The sequence below is a fragment of the Epargyreus clarus genome, unplaced genomic scaffold, assembly GCF_041222505.1.
Source record: "Epargyreus clarus isolate Ecla_fem2 unplaced genomic scaffold, WU_Ecla_fem_2.2 ptg000012l, whole genome shotgun sequence".
Classification (NCBI taxonomy): Eukaryota; Metazoa; Arthropoda; class Insecta; order Lepidoptera; family Hesperiidae; genus Epargyreus; species Epargyreus clarus.
The window spans coordinates 3,850,495-3,867,924 of NW_027332220.1; the positions used below are offsets into that span (position 1 = coordinate 3,850,495).

At 35.8% G+C, this 17,430-nt stretch overlaps 1 protein-coding gene across 2 annotated transcripts; it reads left to right on the top strand.

The window, feature by feature from the left end:
- Positions 1-3,962: 3,962 nt before the first annotated feature.
- Positions 3,963-17,301, top strand: LOC140746150 (cytochrome P450 4g15-like). Of its 2 annotated transcripts, none has more exons than XM_073078171.1 (11): positions 3,963-4,089; positions 7,973-8,151; positions 9,133-9,239; positions 10,189-10,276; positions 10,654-10,839; positions 11,337-11,412; positions 12,373-12,637; positions 13,735-13,803; positions 14,924-15,098; positions 16,426-16,605; positions 16,912-17,301. In XM_073078171.1, the coding sequence occupies exons 2-11, from the start codon at positions 7,977-7,979 to the stop codon at positions 17,088-17,090; spliced, it is 1,500 nt and encodes a 499-aa protein (XP_072934272.1). In that variant the 5' UTR covers positions 3,963-4,089; positions 7,973-7,976; the 3' UTR covers positions 17,091-17,301. The 2 variants fall into 2 exon arrangements, with proteins under 2 accessions (XP_072934272.1, XP_072934273.1); XM_073078172.1 differs by having other exon boundaries at positions 3,976-4,071.
- Positions 17,302-17,430: the final 129 nt, after the last annotated feature.

Below are 17,430 nucleotides of genomic sequence, written 5' to 3' on the forward strand. Positions count from 1 at the left end.
CTAATTAGGTAGTAGGATATTTAATTAGTAGATATTTAATTAGTAGTAGGATATTTGCGGCTAAGTAACTATTCTTGACACGGAAGTACAATATGTCTTATTTTATAGGATTTTTGACTAACTTTATTCAAATATTTATATTTATCGGCGGCGATAACTACCTCATGATGAAATAAGACAAATATCATATGAGATAATAGTGATATTTCATGGTGTTTTCTATTAATTTGTTTATTCTTTGGGTTTTGATTCGCCCTATGGAATAAATGAATCAAGGATAGAAGATTACTTATATAATAAATATAAGTAGTTCAAAAAACTAAAAAACACGCTTTTATGGTAAAATCAACTAAAAAGTAGAAAATAATTTTCAATCTGGGAATCAATTAAGGAACAGTAAATTGTATAATTGTGGAAAAAGCGTGGAGTGCTCCACTTATCAATTTTCGAAAAGCACCCCACACTTTCACCCCAATCTCCCTGAAAATCGTTAATCCTGAGGATATTGATAAGGACAATGGTACAAAATTATTAAAATCGTGTATTGTCATCGGTTTTTGATAATCTTTCAAAATTTTGAATTAAACTGAACGTTCAAAGTCGATAGAAATCGGGTTCAAAGATTCCGTTACTATTACGTACGTGCATACATACAACCCAAGCTAATAAAAGCGTGTTAAAAAGTGGATAGATACCAATTTATAGGTTGGTTAATTTCTCATATATAAGTCATAAATTGTTTGGTAACTGGTATTTTTAACTGTAACCTTGTAAATTATAATCAAAATTTTAATGGGTAGGTTTAATATGTATGCGTTATGACGTGGAATGTAATACCTGTGTAAAAAATAAAATAAATTGTAAAAGGAAATATAAAAATGTTTTATTTGTGTTAAATGAATTAAAATTGAATCCAAACCCGGAAATTACATTATTATGAAGATTTCCTAAGATTACCACACTTTTTATAAGACTCATATGGGAAACATGTTTGTTGTTCTGTTCACGGTAAATGGTCACTATGGTCCAAGGACATCTGCAACCAACTCCAACTGCAATAATTGTACCTGAAGCCGATCTCACGCGTTGCCTCATTAAGACACAGAGGACTAAGTAATAGCACTAAGTAGAATGGCGTGAGGACCCAACAATAATATTTGGCCTCCGACAACAAGACCCTCCGTTTCGGTCTGTCTTGTGCCATATCCCGCCAGTCGTCCGCCCTGAGGACGCTCAGATCCTGTTCCATTTCGTCCTTCCAGGGATACTTGCGACGGCCGACTGGACGGCGGCTACTCCCCCTGACTTACTACTTAGGCGGTAGAACCTTTTGTGGTTCGACTCTAGCGGCACCACCGTCACACCTATTTCTACCTAATAACAGAAGTGTAAGAGGCTGTTGTGTTCCATTTTGTAGGGTGTGGTAAGGGAGACAGACTTTTCCGAGGCGTTCCAGCTTAGTCCTCAGGGGTAGCGGCGCATCTATCTGGCCAACCTCAGGTAGATTATCTAAACATCTGGTGTTGATTACTGATGCCCATGAGCGGCAGTAGCCACTTACCATCAGGTGGACTGCATGCTCGTCTGCTACTTCCATGTTATAAAAAATATATATTTGTACCTAATACTATATGTATAATATAATAAAAACTGGTTAGGCACAATGATGCGACGAAATATGTTCACAAACTAACTGGCTTGTGCCATGAATGAGTTCGAAAAACTCACAAATAGAAAAAATAATATTATATTAGAATTTACTTTTTTACTAAGATAATCTGTACATTTTCAACTTTATCTTGATTCTCACGCTGTTGAAAAATAATAAAAAATAGTTAATTATGATTTTGTATAATTCACATGCTTATATATCCGAGTACAACATACTTAATTGTAATGAGAACTTGAGTAAAGTACTCATAATAAAAAGATAATTACTTATAAAAATATCGGTGATCAGATTAACGATATCCTTTAGTTAGTGGAAAAAGAAACATTAGACCAGGGCTACTATAGGGAATGAGGCCCTTAGGAACAACAAAATCAGATGAAAGAAAAATATTGTATCTGACAATTTGTAAGTGCCGTCGTTGGCCTATACAAAATATATTTTATTTCATTTCATTTCAGATGGTCCTTAGAAAGAGATCAGATTGTATGCAATCTTCTAATATATAAAATTCTCGTGTCACAGTTTTCGTTGCCATACTCCTCCGAAACGGCTTGACCGATTTTGATGAAATTTTTTGTGCTTATCCGGTATCTATGAGAATCGGCCAACATCTATTTTTCATCCCCCTAAGTGATAAGGGTTGTTCACCCTTAATATTTTTTTGCCGGGTCAGCTAGTTGCATATAAAATGCACCTTTTTTGGCGTTATTGCATATTTTATTACTTTTTCAGTGATAGTGCATATATCAGTATTTATATGTATTCGGGTTCATAACTGTAAGGTTATAGTTGGGTGATGCCCCATTTATATTATTTCCCGTCCAATAAGTAAACAGTTGTAAAGGCATACTACCTTAATGCGTACATAATAAGTACCATAATAAGTACTTCGTAGTCATACCATATTCAAACTTACCATAAATATTACGATTAGTTCGAAATACTTACTAAAAGTTTAGATGATGACCTCGATTTTTCAGAAATTTAGAAAAGTTAAATAAAGTAAAAGTTTTAACACGGTACAAATATCTAGATCCTTATACTGTGGTTTTAATAATGGTATATTTTTTCAACTTTTCGATTTTGTTCATAATATTCAGTCACTTATTAAAAAAATTCTTCATAAATATTTTTTTTAGTTTGGTAGATATTATAAAATTATCTCTTATTATCTACTTCTTCTTCACACTTCCGTAACATAAAATATGCTTGTTATTTTATTATGGTTTGACATAAATGAAAAATAATTCTAGATTTGTCGATAAAACTTGACCGTAATGCCAATAACGAAAGACTCTGACACCATTGACTGGATACCCTATATCGATTTGCGTAAATAAACGTAAAATTTAATAATAAATGGTAATTTGGTAGTGGATTTTTGGCCATATTTATCATTTTATATATGTTACGCCCTTTTTAGTGCATATTTGCGTGCATATTTCGGCATTTTGATAGTGTATATAATCCGATGTCTAGTAATAATTACACAAAGCAATACCCGAGTAGATTTTGTCAGATAACGTTTTATTTTTATTTTACTATTAACTAAATGTTGATTGTTTGAGCTTTGAGCTTTTAGACGAGAAAAATATTACTTATCAAAGGTTTAAACAAATAAAACACAGAAAAAATCTATAACAGATAAATCAGCATCATTTTAATGTACAAATTTACTTAACAATAAACATTTTTGTTAATTATAATGACGGCAGGTAATTCTTAGTTGATGTATAAATGAAAAACTAAGCTCTTTTTTCTTGTATTTTGAAGGCCATGTGAAATAAGGGGCTTGGGCTTTGCGTGACCTTAGTAAACACGGAACATCCGTGTAAAAAGTAATAAGCCATATAGGTAGAGTTCTTTGTATTAATCTTTAGTAAAGGGAGTTCTGCCTATGGTCCAAGATCCCGATAAAAGACGACCTTCACCGAGCTGTTTAATGGATGAAAAGTATTTTAAGTCGAATTAAATATGTCGATAATTATATTGCAAATGGGTTGTCTAAAAAAATCAGTCCAGAAGTACAGTGATCATGCTTTGGTGGCAGGGCTAATGAACAATTATACATAATAATATACGTATTTATATACATATATCTCATTCATAAGTAATATTTGAGGTGTAATTCGATAGTAGGTATTATATTATACTTATTTATTATTCTCTTTCGGCGCGGAACCCTCAAAACGAAACATCGAATAAAATTAAAAAAAAAACAATGAACAAAACATATATCTAATTAACATGAACATAATAGTTTGGATCTTCTCATTATAAGAATAAAATACGAAGAGACGCACGTAGTAATTGTATTTTTTTTAATATATTATAATATTTGTAAGACAAATTAAATAGTTACTCGTATCGTATATGAGTGTGAAGTATAAATTGTAATAGTGAGTACTTTTTGGAAAGTAAGTTGAAGTTGCGATAGCACTAAGCCTTCACCTCCACCTATAGGCGTTCAGGCATCAAGGTGGAGTATGCTCCTTCTTCGGCTTCTAGTTATGGGGATAGCTATGCCCAAAAGTGGTACATAATAATTATATAGTTTAAAAACTAAAAACCACGCTAAAATCGCACAAGGAAAATCATTAATCCTACCATCATTATAAGAAAATGGGGAAAAATATTAAAATCGTTTATTGTCATCGGTTCATGGCAAAACAATATGTTGAAAGCATTCTCAAAAATAGCCCAGTTTTAATAAAAACTTTAGGATTCACTATATTTTCAATAAAATCTATATATATAAAAGAAAGTCGTGTTAGTTACTCCACTTATAACTCAAGAACGGCTGAACCGATTTGGCTGAAAATTGGTGGAGAGCTAGCTTAGAACCAGGAGACGGACATAGGATACTTTTTATCCCGTTCGACCGCGTTTCCTTGAAGTCATTTTATAACTCAAGAACGGTTGAACCGATTTAGCTGAAAATTGGTAAAGAGGTAGATTAGAACCAGGAAACGGACATAGGATACTTTTTATCCCATTCGACCGCGTTTCCGTGAAGTCATTTTATAACTCAAGAACGGCTGAACCAATTTGACTGAAAATTGGTGGAGAGCTAGCTTAGAACCAGAAGACGGACATAGGATACTTTTTATCCCGTTCGACCGCGTTTCCTTGAAGTCATTTTATAACTCAAGAACGGTTGAACCGATTTAGCTGAAAATTGGTAAAGAGGTAGATTAGAACCAGGAAACGGACATAGGATACTTTTTATCCCATTCGACCGCGTTTCCGTGAAGTCATTTTATAACTCAAGAACGGCTGAACCAATTTGACTGAAAATTAATCGAGAGGTAGCTTAGAAGCAGGAAAAGGACATAGGATACTTTTTATCCCGTTCGACCGCGTTTTCGTGAAGCATTTTATAACTCAACAACGGCTGAACCAATTTGACTGAAAATTGGTGGAGAGGTAGCTTAGAACCAGGAGACGGACATAGGATACTTTTTATCCTGTTCGACCGCGTTTCCGTGAATAAATAAGAGTTGAAAGTTTGTATTAAAGTCCCCCAGTTTTGATGCAAATCTATATGAAAATTGGTATTTGATAGGATTTCGATAGAAAGTAATTAAATATCTATTTTACGATATTTGCAAAATCAACCCTTAAGTTGGTTAAGTAGGGGTTGGAATTTTATATTAAAATCCGTTAATTTGGAAGCAAAAACTGTAAAATTTTGCATTTGGCTTTAGAAGACACTTCGTTTATAAATCGGCAGATTTTGAAGCAAAGTCTATGAAAATTGGAATTTAGCTTTTTGATTCAAAATAATAGAACACATTTTTCACCGTTTTTGGAAAATCAACCTTTAGGGTCGTTTAATCGGGTATGGAACTTTAATTTAATATCCGTTAATTTGGAGCACTAAGAAAATTATCATAAGACATAATGAAGCATCTGAGTCACTGTTTGTTTTTTTAGATCAACCCTTAAGACTGTTATAAATCGCCTTTCTATTTACACACCTGTTTCAGCATTTTTAGCTATTCAACAACCCGATTAGAGTACTATAAGTAAATAAACTTTCTTTAAAAAAAACCGTTATTGAAGTAACAGGTACTTCTTTTCGCGTGTTTGTAAAAAAAATAACAAAAAATACAACCGACTTCTATGTCACTACAAAGTAAAAAATAATTCGAACGAAATATATTGAGCGTCGACTTCAGAAATATGTACTAAACCAACATTTATTTGAATTATTTTTACCCGACTGCCAAGGAAGGGTTATGTTTTTCGCGCGTATCTTGTATGTTTGTCTTTCTTTATTTGATCCGATCTTACAAACGGCTGGATAAATTTCGACAGTTAAGGTGTCCTTATATTCGTCTCAATGACCCGAGTGTCCTTAGATAGGTGTTAGAAAAAAAAAACAAAAAGGGCGAATTTTTGGCGCGAAATAGTAACATATTTAAAAAAAAAAGTTAACCGAACCTATTGAGTGGGGTATCAAATGAAAGTAAATTAAACGTAGATTATAAAAACATATTTGTATATATATAAAACAGCAAGATGACTGACTGACTGATTAATTAAATGACTTTTTCATTTTTCAGAAATCAACGTACATCCAAAACTGTTCAACTTAGGGTTCTGAAATTTTGCACATACGCTTACTATATAGCGTAAATAAGTACTAAGAAAGGCCTTTTGGAAATTCCACCCCTAAGAGGGTAAAATAGGGAAAAACTGTTTTCGTGAAATCCTTTAATTTTGAAGCAACTACTATAAATTTTAGTATTTGGCTTTCTGGATAGGAACAAAGACACACCTATCTATCCCCTTCCGAAAAATTAACCCCGTAGAGGGTAAAATAAGGCTTTAAAGTTAATTTGAACAACCGTCAATTTTGAAGCAAACACTATAAAATGTTGTATCAGGCATGTTCGATAAAAATAACGAAATTCTACCCCTAACGAGGTAATATAATCACCGGATAGATCTTTTATAGATCATAAATTGTGTTTTTTTTTTTGCGAAATAACACGTTTTAAAAATATACCAAACCTATCGAGTAGGGTATCAAAACAAAGGAAATACTCATAGGTTATTTATATAGCGTAATTTCGCACTAGGAGGATAAAATAGGATAATATTGTTTGAACATCTTTTGATTTTCAAGCAGATACCTACTATGAAACTTTGTATGTAAAAATAATGAAACGCCTATTTCACCGTTTTTGGAAATTCTACTTCAGCCTGTTTAGTGCAGTCGGGTTTTTGATTTTTTAATTAAATTACTTGTTTACTATGTAGTGACATAGAAGTCGGTTGTATTTTTTGTTAAATTTTTTTTTCCCTTTTTAGTGATGACATAATAACATTTATATGAATACAATATAAAATTGTATAAACGTGATCATGAATTAAGGTACGGTCTGAATTTACATTGATTGGAATCGCCCGCTCGCAGGGCGCTACCGCGCCCTGCCCGCTTAGTTTTATATTGTCTTATGTGTTCCAACCTAACCTAACTAAATAGTCAATGATTTGCAATTTCATTAGAACCTCCTACACCAAATATCTTCAAACACGAGTCAATTATTCCCATCGGTTGAGGAGTTACATATTTTGTCTCCGAGCCACATTATCAGACCCTTAAATAGTCAATGATGAACTGACTTTGCAATTTCGTTAGAACTTACACCGAATTGATAACTACCTCCTTTTTGAAGTCGGTAAAAAAATAACAGAGTGCAGAGAGGTAGAGTGAATTTTATTTAATTGTATTTTTTATTTTCCTGTTCTCCTGTGGCCATTTCCTAATATTTACCAGTAGTTTATGGACATAATACATAAATTTCACGAGTGAAACCACGAGGTACAGATAGTCACACATAATTAGGTGGTACGAAGTTCACCGGGTCATCTAGTAATAGTATAAAATAATGCAGTCGGCCATCTTGTCTAAAACGCTAATCGGAGCGAAATGTCATCATTTTTTTGGCGTGTCACCGTATTGCTTGAACTTTTCTATGAGATATTGAAGCGTGACGTCACTCACGGACGCCATGACACCCGTGTCGCGCTTAATTCAAAATTTGTTTTAAAAAATCCTAATATTTCCGTTAATACTAGATTTATTGCCGAAATAATACGATTTTGGGAATCAGTAGACATGTACCTACATTATACAAGGGGACTTCAAAATTTGTCATGCCTATTTGACCGTTCAAAGTGGATAAAAATCGAGTTCAATGATTCTGTTACATACATAAAGGTCAAGCTAATAAAAACGTGGTAAAAATCCGACTTACCACTTAATAACCTTTTAAATGCTTGTTCCAGCATCATGTACAACTGGACGGTTGTAGAGATATGCCTCACAGTATCCCTTCCGCTGTTCGTCTACTGGTTCTATTGGAGATGGACGCATCGACGTATGCTGGAGTTGGCGAACATGGTGCCCGGTCCTCCATCACTGCCTCTAGTTGGAAACACCTTGATGTTCCTTAGGAATCCGAATGGTAGGTCTAATAATTAACTCAACATTAAAACGCTAAGATTTTTTTTATAATATAGGAGTACCAGATGCAGTCCACCTGATGGTAAGTGGCTACTGCCGCCCATGGACATCTGTAATCAACCCCACATAGGATTAGATTAGATATTCCTACCCGAGGTCGGCCAAGGATGCGCCGCTATCCCTGAGTACTAACTGAAACACCTCGGAAAAGTATATCTGTCTTACCACACCCTTCAAAAAGGAACACAGCAGCGCCTAACAGTGCTTTTATTGCGCAGAAATAGGTGAGGTGGTGGAGCTGCTGGAGTCGAAAAACAAAGGGTTCTACCACCTAAAAAGATTGATTCCGTATAACAAATCGACAGTAGATAGAACCATGATTTAATGTACCACTTGCGTTTGCCTCTTGTGTTTCGTTGGAAGGGTGTGGTTGCTGGAAATGCTGGTTGACTTACTTGAACTGATAACCTTTGCCATGAGAGGTGGCAGCGCAATAGATATCAGTTGAAAAAAAACAGTTGCTTTGGTACACCTGAGAACTTCCTTGGAACGACGTACCACACGCTTAACTTTTATTAAGCAGACTTTCTGACGTTCACATGCCCACTGGCGGACTAGGGGGAAGAAGGGGAGGAGTGTTCCCAGCTTTTGGTCCTGGAGGGTCTTTGTAAAATTAGATTAACTTCTTCGATTCGGACTTTCAACTTTTCACCCCGGGCCCCATTCTTTTTTTTTATTGGTTAACCTAACGATTAAGCAGACGTGCTACCTGATGGAAAGTAGTCAACGCCGCCTATGGACATTTGCTACACCAGAGGAGTCGCCAATGCATCGCCGGCTTTGAAGGAGTGCTCTTTTTGCACCTTTTTTGAAGAGCCCCGCGTCATAGCACCTCGGGAATACCTCAGGAGGAATCTTTCTGCCCCATCTCCCGAGCTTAGTCCTCCACTGTAAATGCCTTCAACATTATCATTGATTTTAGACTTGCTGAATAAGTTTAACAAACTTCAAGAAGATTACGGGCAATACGTGAAGTTCTGGGTTGGATCTGACCTCAACGTTATTGTAAAAAACCCAGCAGACGTTAGAGTAAGTATCAAATTTATAATTAAGTTTGTCCGTCCGTCTTATTGGTCGAAATTCGACCGTACTTTGAATGACGAAATTTAAGTATAATCTATCAAGTAAGTACATAATTCAAGAACATTTTTATCTACCACAAAACATGGTTCATTGAAATGTTAAAATTTTGGATAATTTTTGAAGGAGGGTTCGTGTGAAGCTAAATCCAAGTTTGTGAGGTTGCAACTCTTGTCCCTCGGCCGCCATCTTGAAAAAGGGGTGCAAAACGGTCTATCAGGCGAACTATTAGTTTCACAGAAAATTTGTAATAACACTTCCTTGTCAGTCGAGTAGAAACAATTACTTACCGTCTCAAATTAAGATATGTAGGTACCTACAATGGGCATGATGACAGTATTAAAATTCGAAGAATAAATGATTTACTTAAGGATAATATGTTGGAAGCATTCTCAAAAATAGCCCAGTTTTAATAAAATCTTTACGATTAATTATATATTCAATTAAATAAATGTATAAAATACTGTAGACGGCCATGTTGTCTAAAACACTAATCGGGGTGAAATGACGTCATTTTTTTGGCGTGTCACCGTATTTTTCTATGGGATATCGAATCGTGACGTCACTCGCGGACGCCAATACACCCGTGAGCGTTTTCGCGCTCAATTCAAAATATGTTTTAAAAATGCTAATATTTCGGTTAATACTTACTGAATTTATTGCCGAAATAATACGATTTTTGGAAGCAGTAGACATGTACCTACATATAGGGGAGTTCAAATGTTTGGAGTTTCTCCAACAAAACAACATAGATCAAATTTGGGAACACAGTTTATTTTATAAAATTTTATCTTGTCATTTTGTTTTACATACAGTAATTTATATTTGACTTTTCCATAAGGCTTTGAACTTTAAAAGGTATGTCTTGTTATTTCCTGACACAATTTTTACCTTTCAGGTGCTGCTAACTAGTAACAAAGTAAACCAGAAGGGTCCCCTTTACAAATACATGAAAACGTTTATAGGTCAAGGGGTTTTAAGTGGAGGTACATCTCAATTTTATATATATCTCTTACGCGCTAATGCGTTTTTAATTTTCATTTAGAAACTTTTTTAGATATTTTGGAGTAAAGAGCAGTAACCGTGCAAGAAAAAACTATTGAAACCGGTTATAATACCGTCATATCGATATATCAGTTATAACGATTAAACAGCAAGTCGCAGCCGGATTGCTCATTTTATTGTTATACATGACATATGGGGGCACAGAAGTGCCACCGCCAAGTCGAGCAAAAAAGCGGCATGGCCGTAGCATTCTTTTCTCAAATCAGTTTAGACTATATGTTACAACAAGTAATCGTTTTCATTAAACATGATACTATTTTGTACCGGTTACTTAGATATCACCCTAAATTGATTTTAGGTCCAACATGGCGAAACTGCAGAAAGATAATCACATCTTCGTATAACAAGAAGTCTGTTCAGATATACAGTGAGGTTTTTAACTGCGAGGCAAGGGATTTGGTCAGGGTACTTAGAAGTAAAGACCCTAATACTACGTTCAATGTATTCGCAGATGTTGTGGCGTGCACTACACAGTGTGTGTGTCGTAAGTATTGTTTTGTTAGTGTTAGAGTTCCGTACATCTCCTTAGTGTCTTGCCGGCCACGTGGCTGGTATACTGGATTTTTAAGACCTTTTCTTTATCTTTCTTTTAAAGATCTTTAAGGAAGTCAGTTATAGATGAAAATTTTCAATAATGGTTATTCTACTTAGACTTTCTAGAGGATATTCCACAAAAATGCTAGAATTAGTATGTAAGTGTGTTTTTCAAGAGCTTTTAGTGTAACTCTATATTCTCTTATACTCATTCATGCGATAAATATCGGCCACGTATGCTCTGGGATTCTTGAGTAATAGAAAATATACAAAAATTGAGTATAGAAAATATATAAATAGAAGACTAATTAAAATATATAATACTCTTAAGTATAGTGTGACGGTACAGAACCTTTAGTGCGTGCGACCGACTCTAAAATATAATACAGTAAAATACATATTATTCTTATGTTATACTTTTGGCTAATACTAAAAACTGTTTTCCAGAAACTTTAATGGGATTATCTAAAGAGGAGTCCTTAAATGTCAAGGGAATGAATGCAGTTGTGCCGAACACACAGGGGTAAATTCAAATAAACTATTATAAAATAATAACATAATTTTTAAAAGGTGGTAAAACCCTTTTAAACCAAAATCAAATGTTTTTTTTATTACAAATAAGTTATTTACAAAGCACTTTTTGAATGTCAATATAACTACCACCACTTCACAAGATGTTTTGTTATGGAGAAGAAGAGGTGAGGCTTTGTGTTTCGACTCCGACGGTACCGCCGCCACACCTATTTCTGCCTATTAACAGCTAAGCGCTGCTGTATTCTGGTTTGAAGGGCGTGGTAAAGGAGACATACTTTTCCGAGGCGTTCCAACTTAGTCCTCCAGGGTAGCGGCGCATCTGTGGCCGAACTCAGGTAGGAATGTCTTAACCTATCTATGGTTGATTACAGATGTCCATGGGCGGCGGTAGCCATTTACCATAAGTTGGAATGCTCGTCTGCTACTGCTATATTATAAAAAATAATGTTATCTAAAGTGGTAGCTCGTTGGCTACTTAATCCTACTTTCTATTAAATTTCTAACTTTTGATAATTAATGACGGCGCCGAAGTAGTGTACATACATTTACTATAGTCGCTTGTCCACCGCACGTACGTCACCCGGGCACTGTCATCCCGGCCGCCGATATTTCGAGTAGATCGACGTGAATGCTAGATCGGCACCGAGATTTTGACGGGCCGATGTGCCGGCAATATAAAACACATTGGAACTTGTCCACACACAACACACACACTGTCACACGCGTGACAGCTGGAACAAAATAAACCGCCGATATCGGTCGCGGTGGACAAACTATCGCCGTCACGACACATTAAAATCGGCCCGAAATAATCTCGTTCTCGGTATCGGCTCGGTGGCGGTGCGGTGGACAAACGACCTTAGAAAGATATTAATCCTATCGGACGTTGAGTACATAGATTTCATCGGTGACCCCTTAGGTACTCTAAGTATTTTTTTACTTTCCTTAGGTTTTATAACCATGTATTCGCGAGAATGACTCAATGGTGGCTTCAAGTGCCGTTTATTTTCTATTTAATGGGAGGAACAGCTGAAGAGAGATACTTTAAGAAAATTATTGAAGAAATGACCTCTGATATATTAGCCAAGAGACGAAAAGCCCTGAAAACAGTAGATGACAATGAAGACGGTATGAGTGTCGTGGATCGCTTAATATTAGACGGTTGTTTGACTGACACTGAAATTAAACAGCAAATAATGGTGGCGTTTACTTCTGTGAGTATGATATCGCTTTTGTTATAAACATAGATAAGTATAGATATCTCACCACCCTGTAATTGAAGGAAGCCATTAAATGACTTAAACGGCTGATTATTCTGTCAGCCATTTAATGGCTGTCATGGTGTTATTACGCGGAACAATGCCGACATGCGCAGTTAAGACACGAAATCGAAGAAAAAGTGCGGGGAGATTCGTAATTCGTAAATTATCTAAAAACTACATTCTTTTTATATTTTTCAAACACGAAAATAGATGACAGTGTCAATTTCAATTATCAAAACTGGTTACATTTTCTTGTTAGAAGTGAGTTGCATCAAAATTTTAAAGTTGAAGTTAAATATAACAATAACTCTGACGCGGTTGTTTGACTGACGCTGAAATTAAACAGCAAATAATGATGGCGTTTACTTCTGTGAGTATGATATCGCTTTTGCTATAAATGACATATTTTTTAGGGTGAGTTCCATCAAACGTTTAAAGTTGAAGTTTAATATAACAATAACTCTGACGCGGTTGTTTGACTGACGCTGAAATTAAACAGCAATTAATAATGGTGGCGTTTACTTCTATGAGTATGATATCGGTTTTGCTATTTGTTATGTATGTTGGTAGTGACCAATTAATGTAGTGTGGGTATATTGATTTGCTATATATATATATTTGGTATATATAGTGCTCCCCCCAGGGCAGAGCCCGACCGGGGTATCGCGCTTGGAGGACTCCGGTTGTGTTCCATTGGAGATCCCGGAGTTCTCCACCAAGCGCTGAGGACGGCCACCGGGGGGGTTTTAGTGCGGGTATATTGATTTACTTTTGTATTAATATGTCACTTGTAATAAATGTTGTTCATTCCTGCAATTAAATGTGTTTTCGTCAATGGTGCAACTAATAAATATTTTAACAATCGATTTGACGTTGATAAGACTTTTGTAAATGTTAAAGTTACTTTATGCAACCCTTAGCATTTTTAAGTACCACGATATGTTTTTTTTATTTAAGTATTTATATTATTTAAGATAATTATTTTATTACAGAATTTATTTTAGCAGTTTCCTAAACATTAATTATTCTGATTCCATCCTTACTTTTAGAGCCAGGAAGCGGGGGCGAAACTAACTTCAGGGATATTGGTAATTCTAGCACATTTGCAGGATTGGCAGGTAACTCGAGCACATTTCTCTAGTAATTTAAAGTTTTGAAGTTGGTAGAACCCTCTGTGGCTCGACTCCGGCGGCACCACCACCACACCTATTTCTGTCTAACAACAGCAGTGTGAAGCGCTGCTGTGTGGTAGTTTGAAGGGTTGGGGTAAGGGAGACATACTTTTCTGAGGCATTTCAGCCATCCTCAGAGGAAGCAGGGCATCTTCCCACTTCAAGTAGGAATCTAACCTTATCTGCGATTGGTTACAAATGTCTATCCGGTGCCCAAAAAATGTTATGACAGTGGTGAAAACACACTGAAACGTTTCTTGTAGTTTACAGCACTACCTGCCTGAATTTGGTGACGCACTCTGTGCTTTTTAACGTCCTTTTAACACGCTTTTATTAGCTTGGGTTGTATGTATGTACCGGAATCTTTGAGCATATTTTTTACCAATTTCCAAATTCTGATTAATTTGAAACTTTGCACACATATCAAGGACCGATGACAATGCAATAATTTGATAAAAGTTTCCCATTATCCTTATTAGATTAATTAATTTCCCAATTTATGTGTTTGTCACAGACTAAAAAATTAAAATAAGTATTTTTTTTTTAACTACTATTAATTAAGTATGTAACTGCTACGTAAAACACAATTGTGTTCGATGTGTGTAGATTCGCCGTATGTTGTCGTGTGCCTTGTGTAATGTTAGAAAAAATAAATTTAAAAACTAAAACCTAATGTTAAGGCATTTGCTTAGTTCTTTATAAGAATGAAACAAGGAAATATTCTTATAGTGATTTTCAGAGGATAGCCGTTGCTGTATACCATCTAGCAACATATACAATTGCACATGTGTATATAAAATTGTGCTACGAATATTTAAGCCGTTTCATTTGATAACTGCCATGGTAGGTTGGTCCAATAAAAGTTGTTTATATATCAGAGATATTAGATAGGGCCAACAACACGCTTCACACAATACGTCATCTATACCTCATTTTTCAAATTGTAATAAGTAGTTCAATTATGAGGGACCAGATGAACATTTAAATATACCGTTCATGTAATTGGCGTCAAGTGCTAAATGAAAAGCGAAACTGTGTATATATCTTACTTTCTATCGTTTTCCAGGACAAAGTATACAACGAAATCGTCACGGTCCTCGGTGACCAAGACGGTGATATAACAGAGAACGACTTGAATAAGCTGCAGTACCTTGATATGGTGTACAACGAGGCGGCGCGATACCTGCCCGTTGGTGCGATGTTACAGCGGACTGTTACAGAGGAGATTAGCATAAATGAAGGTACCTACTTAACTACATATATACAGATGATAGTGGTAGAACCTGTAGCATTACCATGAGTTGGCATAGAAACGCCACTATAGAAATGGTAAATAGAAAACTATTGTCATTTTGCTAGTGAATAACATAACTACTATCGTTACGGTATTTCTTGACAACGTCTGTCAAATTAATGACTCATGGGACCGAATTTGTATGGCAATAGATCACAATGACATTCGCTAGCGATTTGATTTCGATAGGTTTTTTACGTATCGAGTTACGTCACTACGGATTTTAGTTCTACGAGTAACCACCAGAGGCGCTGTACAATTTTTCATACATTTATTTTACGCAGTCGCTAGCGAATAATACTTTTGTAAACTCATGGTAGTCCTACTGATGGAGTTATATGATACTATACACGAACTCGCAGGATTAATAGCGATATATTACATAGAATCTGTACACTACATAATACATACGATTGACAGACAGATTGTATCAAAAGTGATATAAATATTAAATATAACCCGTTGTAGTTTGACTCCGGCGGCACCACCGCCTGTTTCTGCTTTTTTTTTATAATATAGAAGTAGCAGACGAGCATGCAGTCCACCTGATGGTAAGTGGCTACTGCCGCCCATGGACATCTGTAATCGACTCCAGATAGGATTATTTCTTCCTACCTGAGGTCGGCCACAGATGCTCCGTTACCCTGATGACTAAGCTGGAACGCCTCGGAAAAATATGTCTCCCTTACCCTTCAAAACGGAACACAGCAGCGCCTAACACTGTTGTTATTAGGCAGAAATAGGTGTGATGGTGGTGCCGCCGGAGTCGAACCACAAAGGGTTCTACCACCTTCAATTAATAACAATAATATAAGTTGCTTAATAACAATAGTGTTAAGCGCTGATGTGTTATGTTTTGAAAGGTGTGGTATTCCAGGGCAGGCATACCTTCTTAGTCCTCAGAAGTAGTGGCGCATTTGTGGGCGACCTCGGGTAGGTATCTTATCTTATCTGGGGTTGATTACAGTCCATCAGCGGTAGTAGCCAATTACCACTAGGTGGACTGCATACTTCTTTATCTCAATATTATTTAAAAAAAAAACACATGTTACTTTGGTGTATGTAATTTTACCGATAATAATAAATAATACCTACTGAGATATCTTCAAAAGAAACTTTTCAAAAGAATGTGAAGTCTACCAATTTGCACTTAGGCAGCGCGTTGGACTAAGGCCTAATCCTTTTTAATCTGAGAGGAAACCTGTGACCAGCAGTGAGATAATAATGGTTTAATGATGATGATGATGATGATGAAATACCGTATTGCATTCCAGGTAAAATTATCCTCCCATTGGGAACATCCCTAGTGATCCCGATCCACAGTCTTCATATGGACCCTCAATATTGGGACGAGCCTAAAAGGATCAAGCCCGAGAGGTTCCTACCTGAAAATGGGAAGAAACGAGATTTAAAACATTTTCTACCTTTTAGCTTGGGTGCTATGGATTGCTTAGGTATGTAATTTTGAACGACATGACCATTATTTGGTTCAGAGAGCCACCTAGCTCAGTCACAAATTCGACCACTGTAGAGGGTCTAGGTTAAATTCTATGATCTAATCTAGTTTAAAAATTAACACATCAGGAGGTAGCTAATCAGAAGAAACATTAACTAGACTGCTTAAAAATAAGCCTATCACAGTCCTACAGTTTAGAAGAATCTGACGACTCCTCATAGACGTGCCAAAGAAACATACATAGAAACATACATACATACATAATGTTAATCGGGTAAAAATATAAACAAACTTACTCTTACAGGTAGACTTTACGCTACAGCATTGGTCAAGACGCTGGTAGTGAAAGTGCTTCGTGAAGTGCATCTCGAGGCAGACGGAGCCCTGGAGGACCTGGAGCTGCATGTAGCAATATCTGTTAAATTTGCTAAGGGCTATAACTTGAGGGCTCGGCCCAGGATACCTGTCAAAGAGCGGGTTTAGGGCTTTGTTTAGTTATTTACATGGACAGGATGTCTCATTAAAATGTAAAAAATCAAGGGAAGAACACGCTGAAGTTTCGTGTAATATATACTCGTATATTGCATGCATCCCAGGAATTGTGTGCATTAGTACAAAAAGGTCCAGGAGTAGTCCCTCAAATATAAAACCTATATAGGACTGTAATTCATAGTTTAAGGACATTTTATTCCAAATTGCAAAAATCCTTTATATTGAGATTTAAAAAATGTATAATTATGTCCGAGATGTTCTTAACCACTACTGATCCAATTTGAATGAGGTTATGGTTATTTCAAAGCTTATTTTAATATAAACGTTTCTG

Bases quoted from the DNA above. Each gene is read 5' to 3' on its own strand.
- LOC140746150 (XM_073078171.1), top strand. From the start codon at position 7,977: ATGTACAACTGGACGGTTGTAGAGATATGCCTCACAGTATCCCTTCCG. The intron at 10,277-10,653 runs GTACATCTCAAT...AATTGATTTTAG, and splicing joins TCAAGGGGTTTTAAGTGGAG to GTCCAACATGGCGAAACTGC. The intron at 12,638-13,734 runs GTGAGTATGATA...CCTTACTTTTAG, and splicing joins TAATGGTGGCGTTTACTTCT to AGCCAGGAAGCGGGGGCGAA.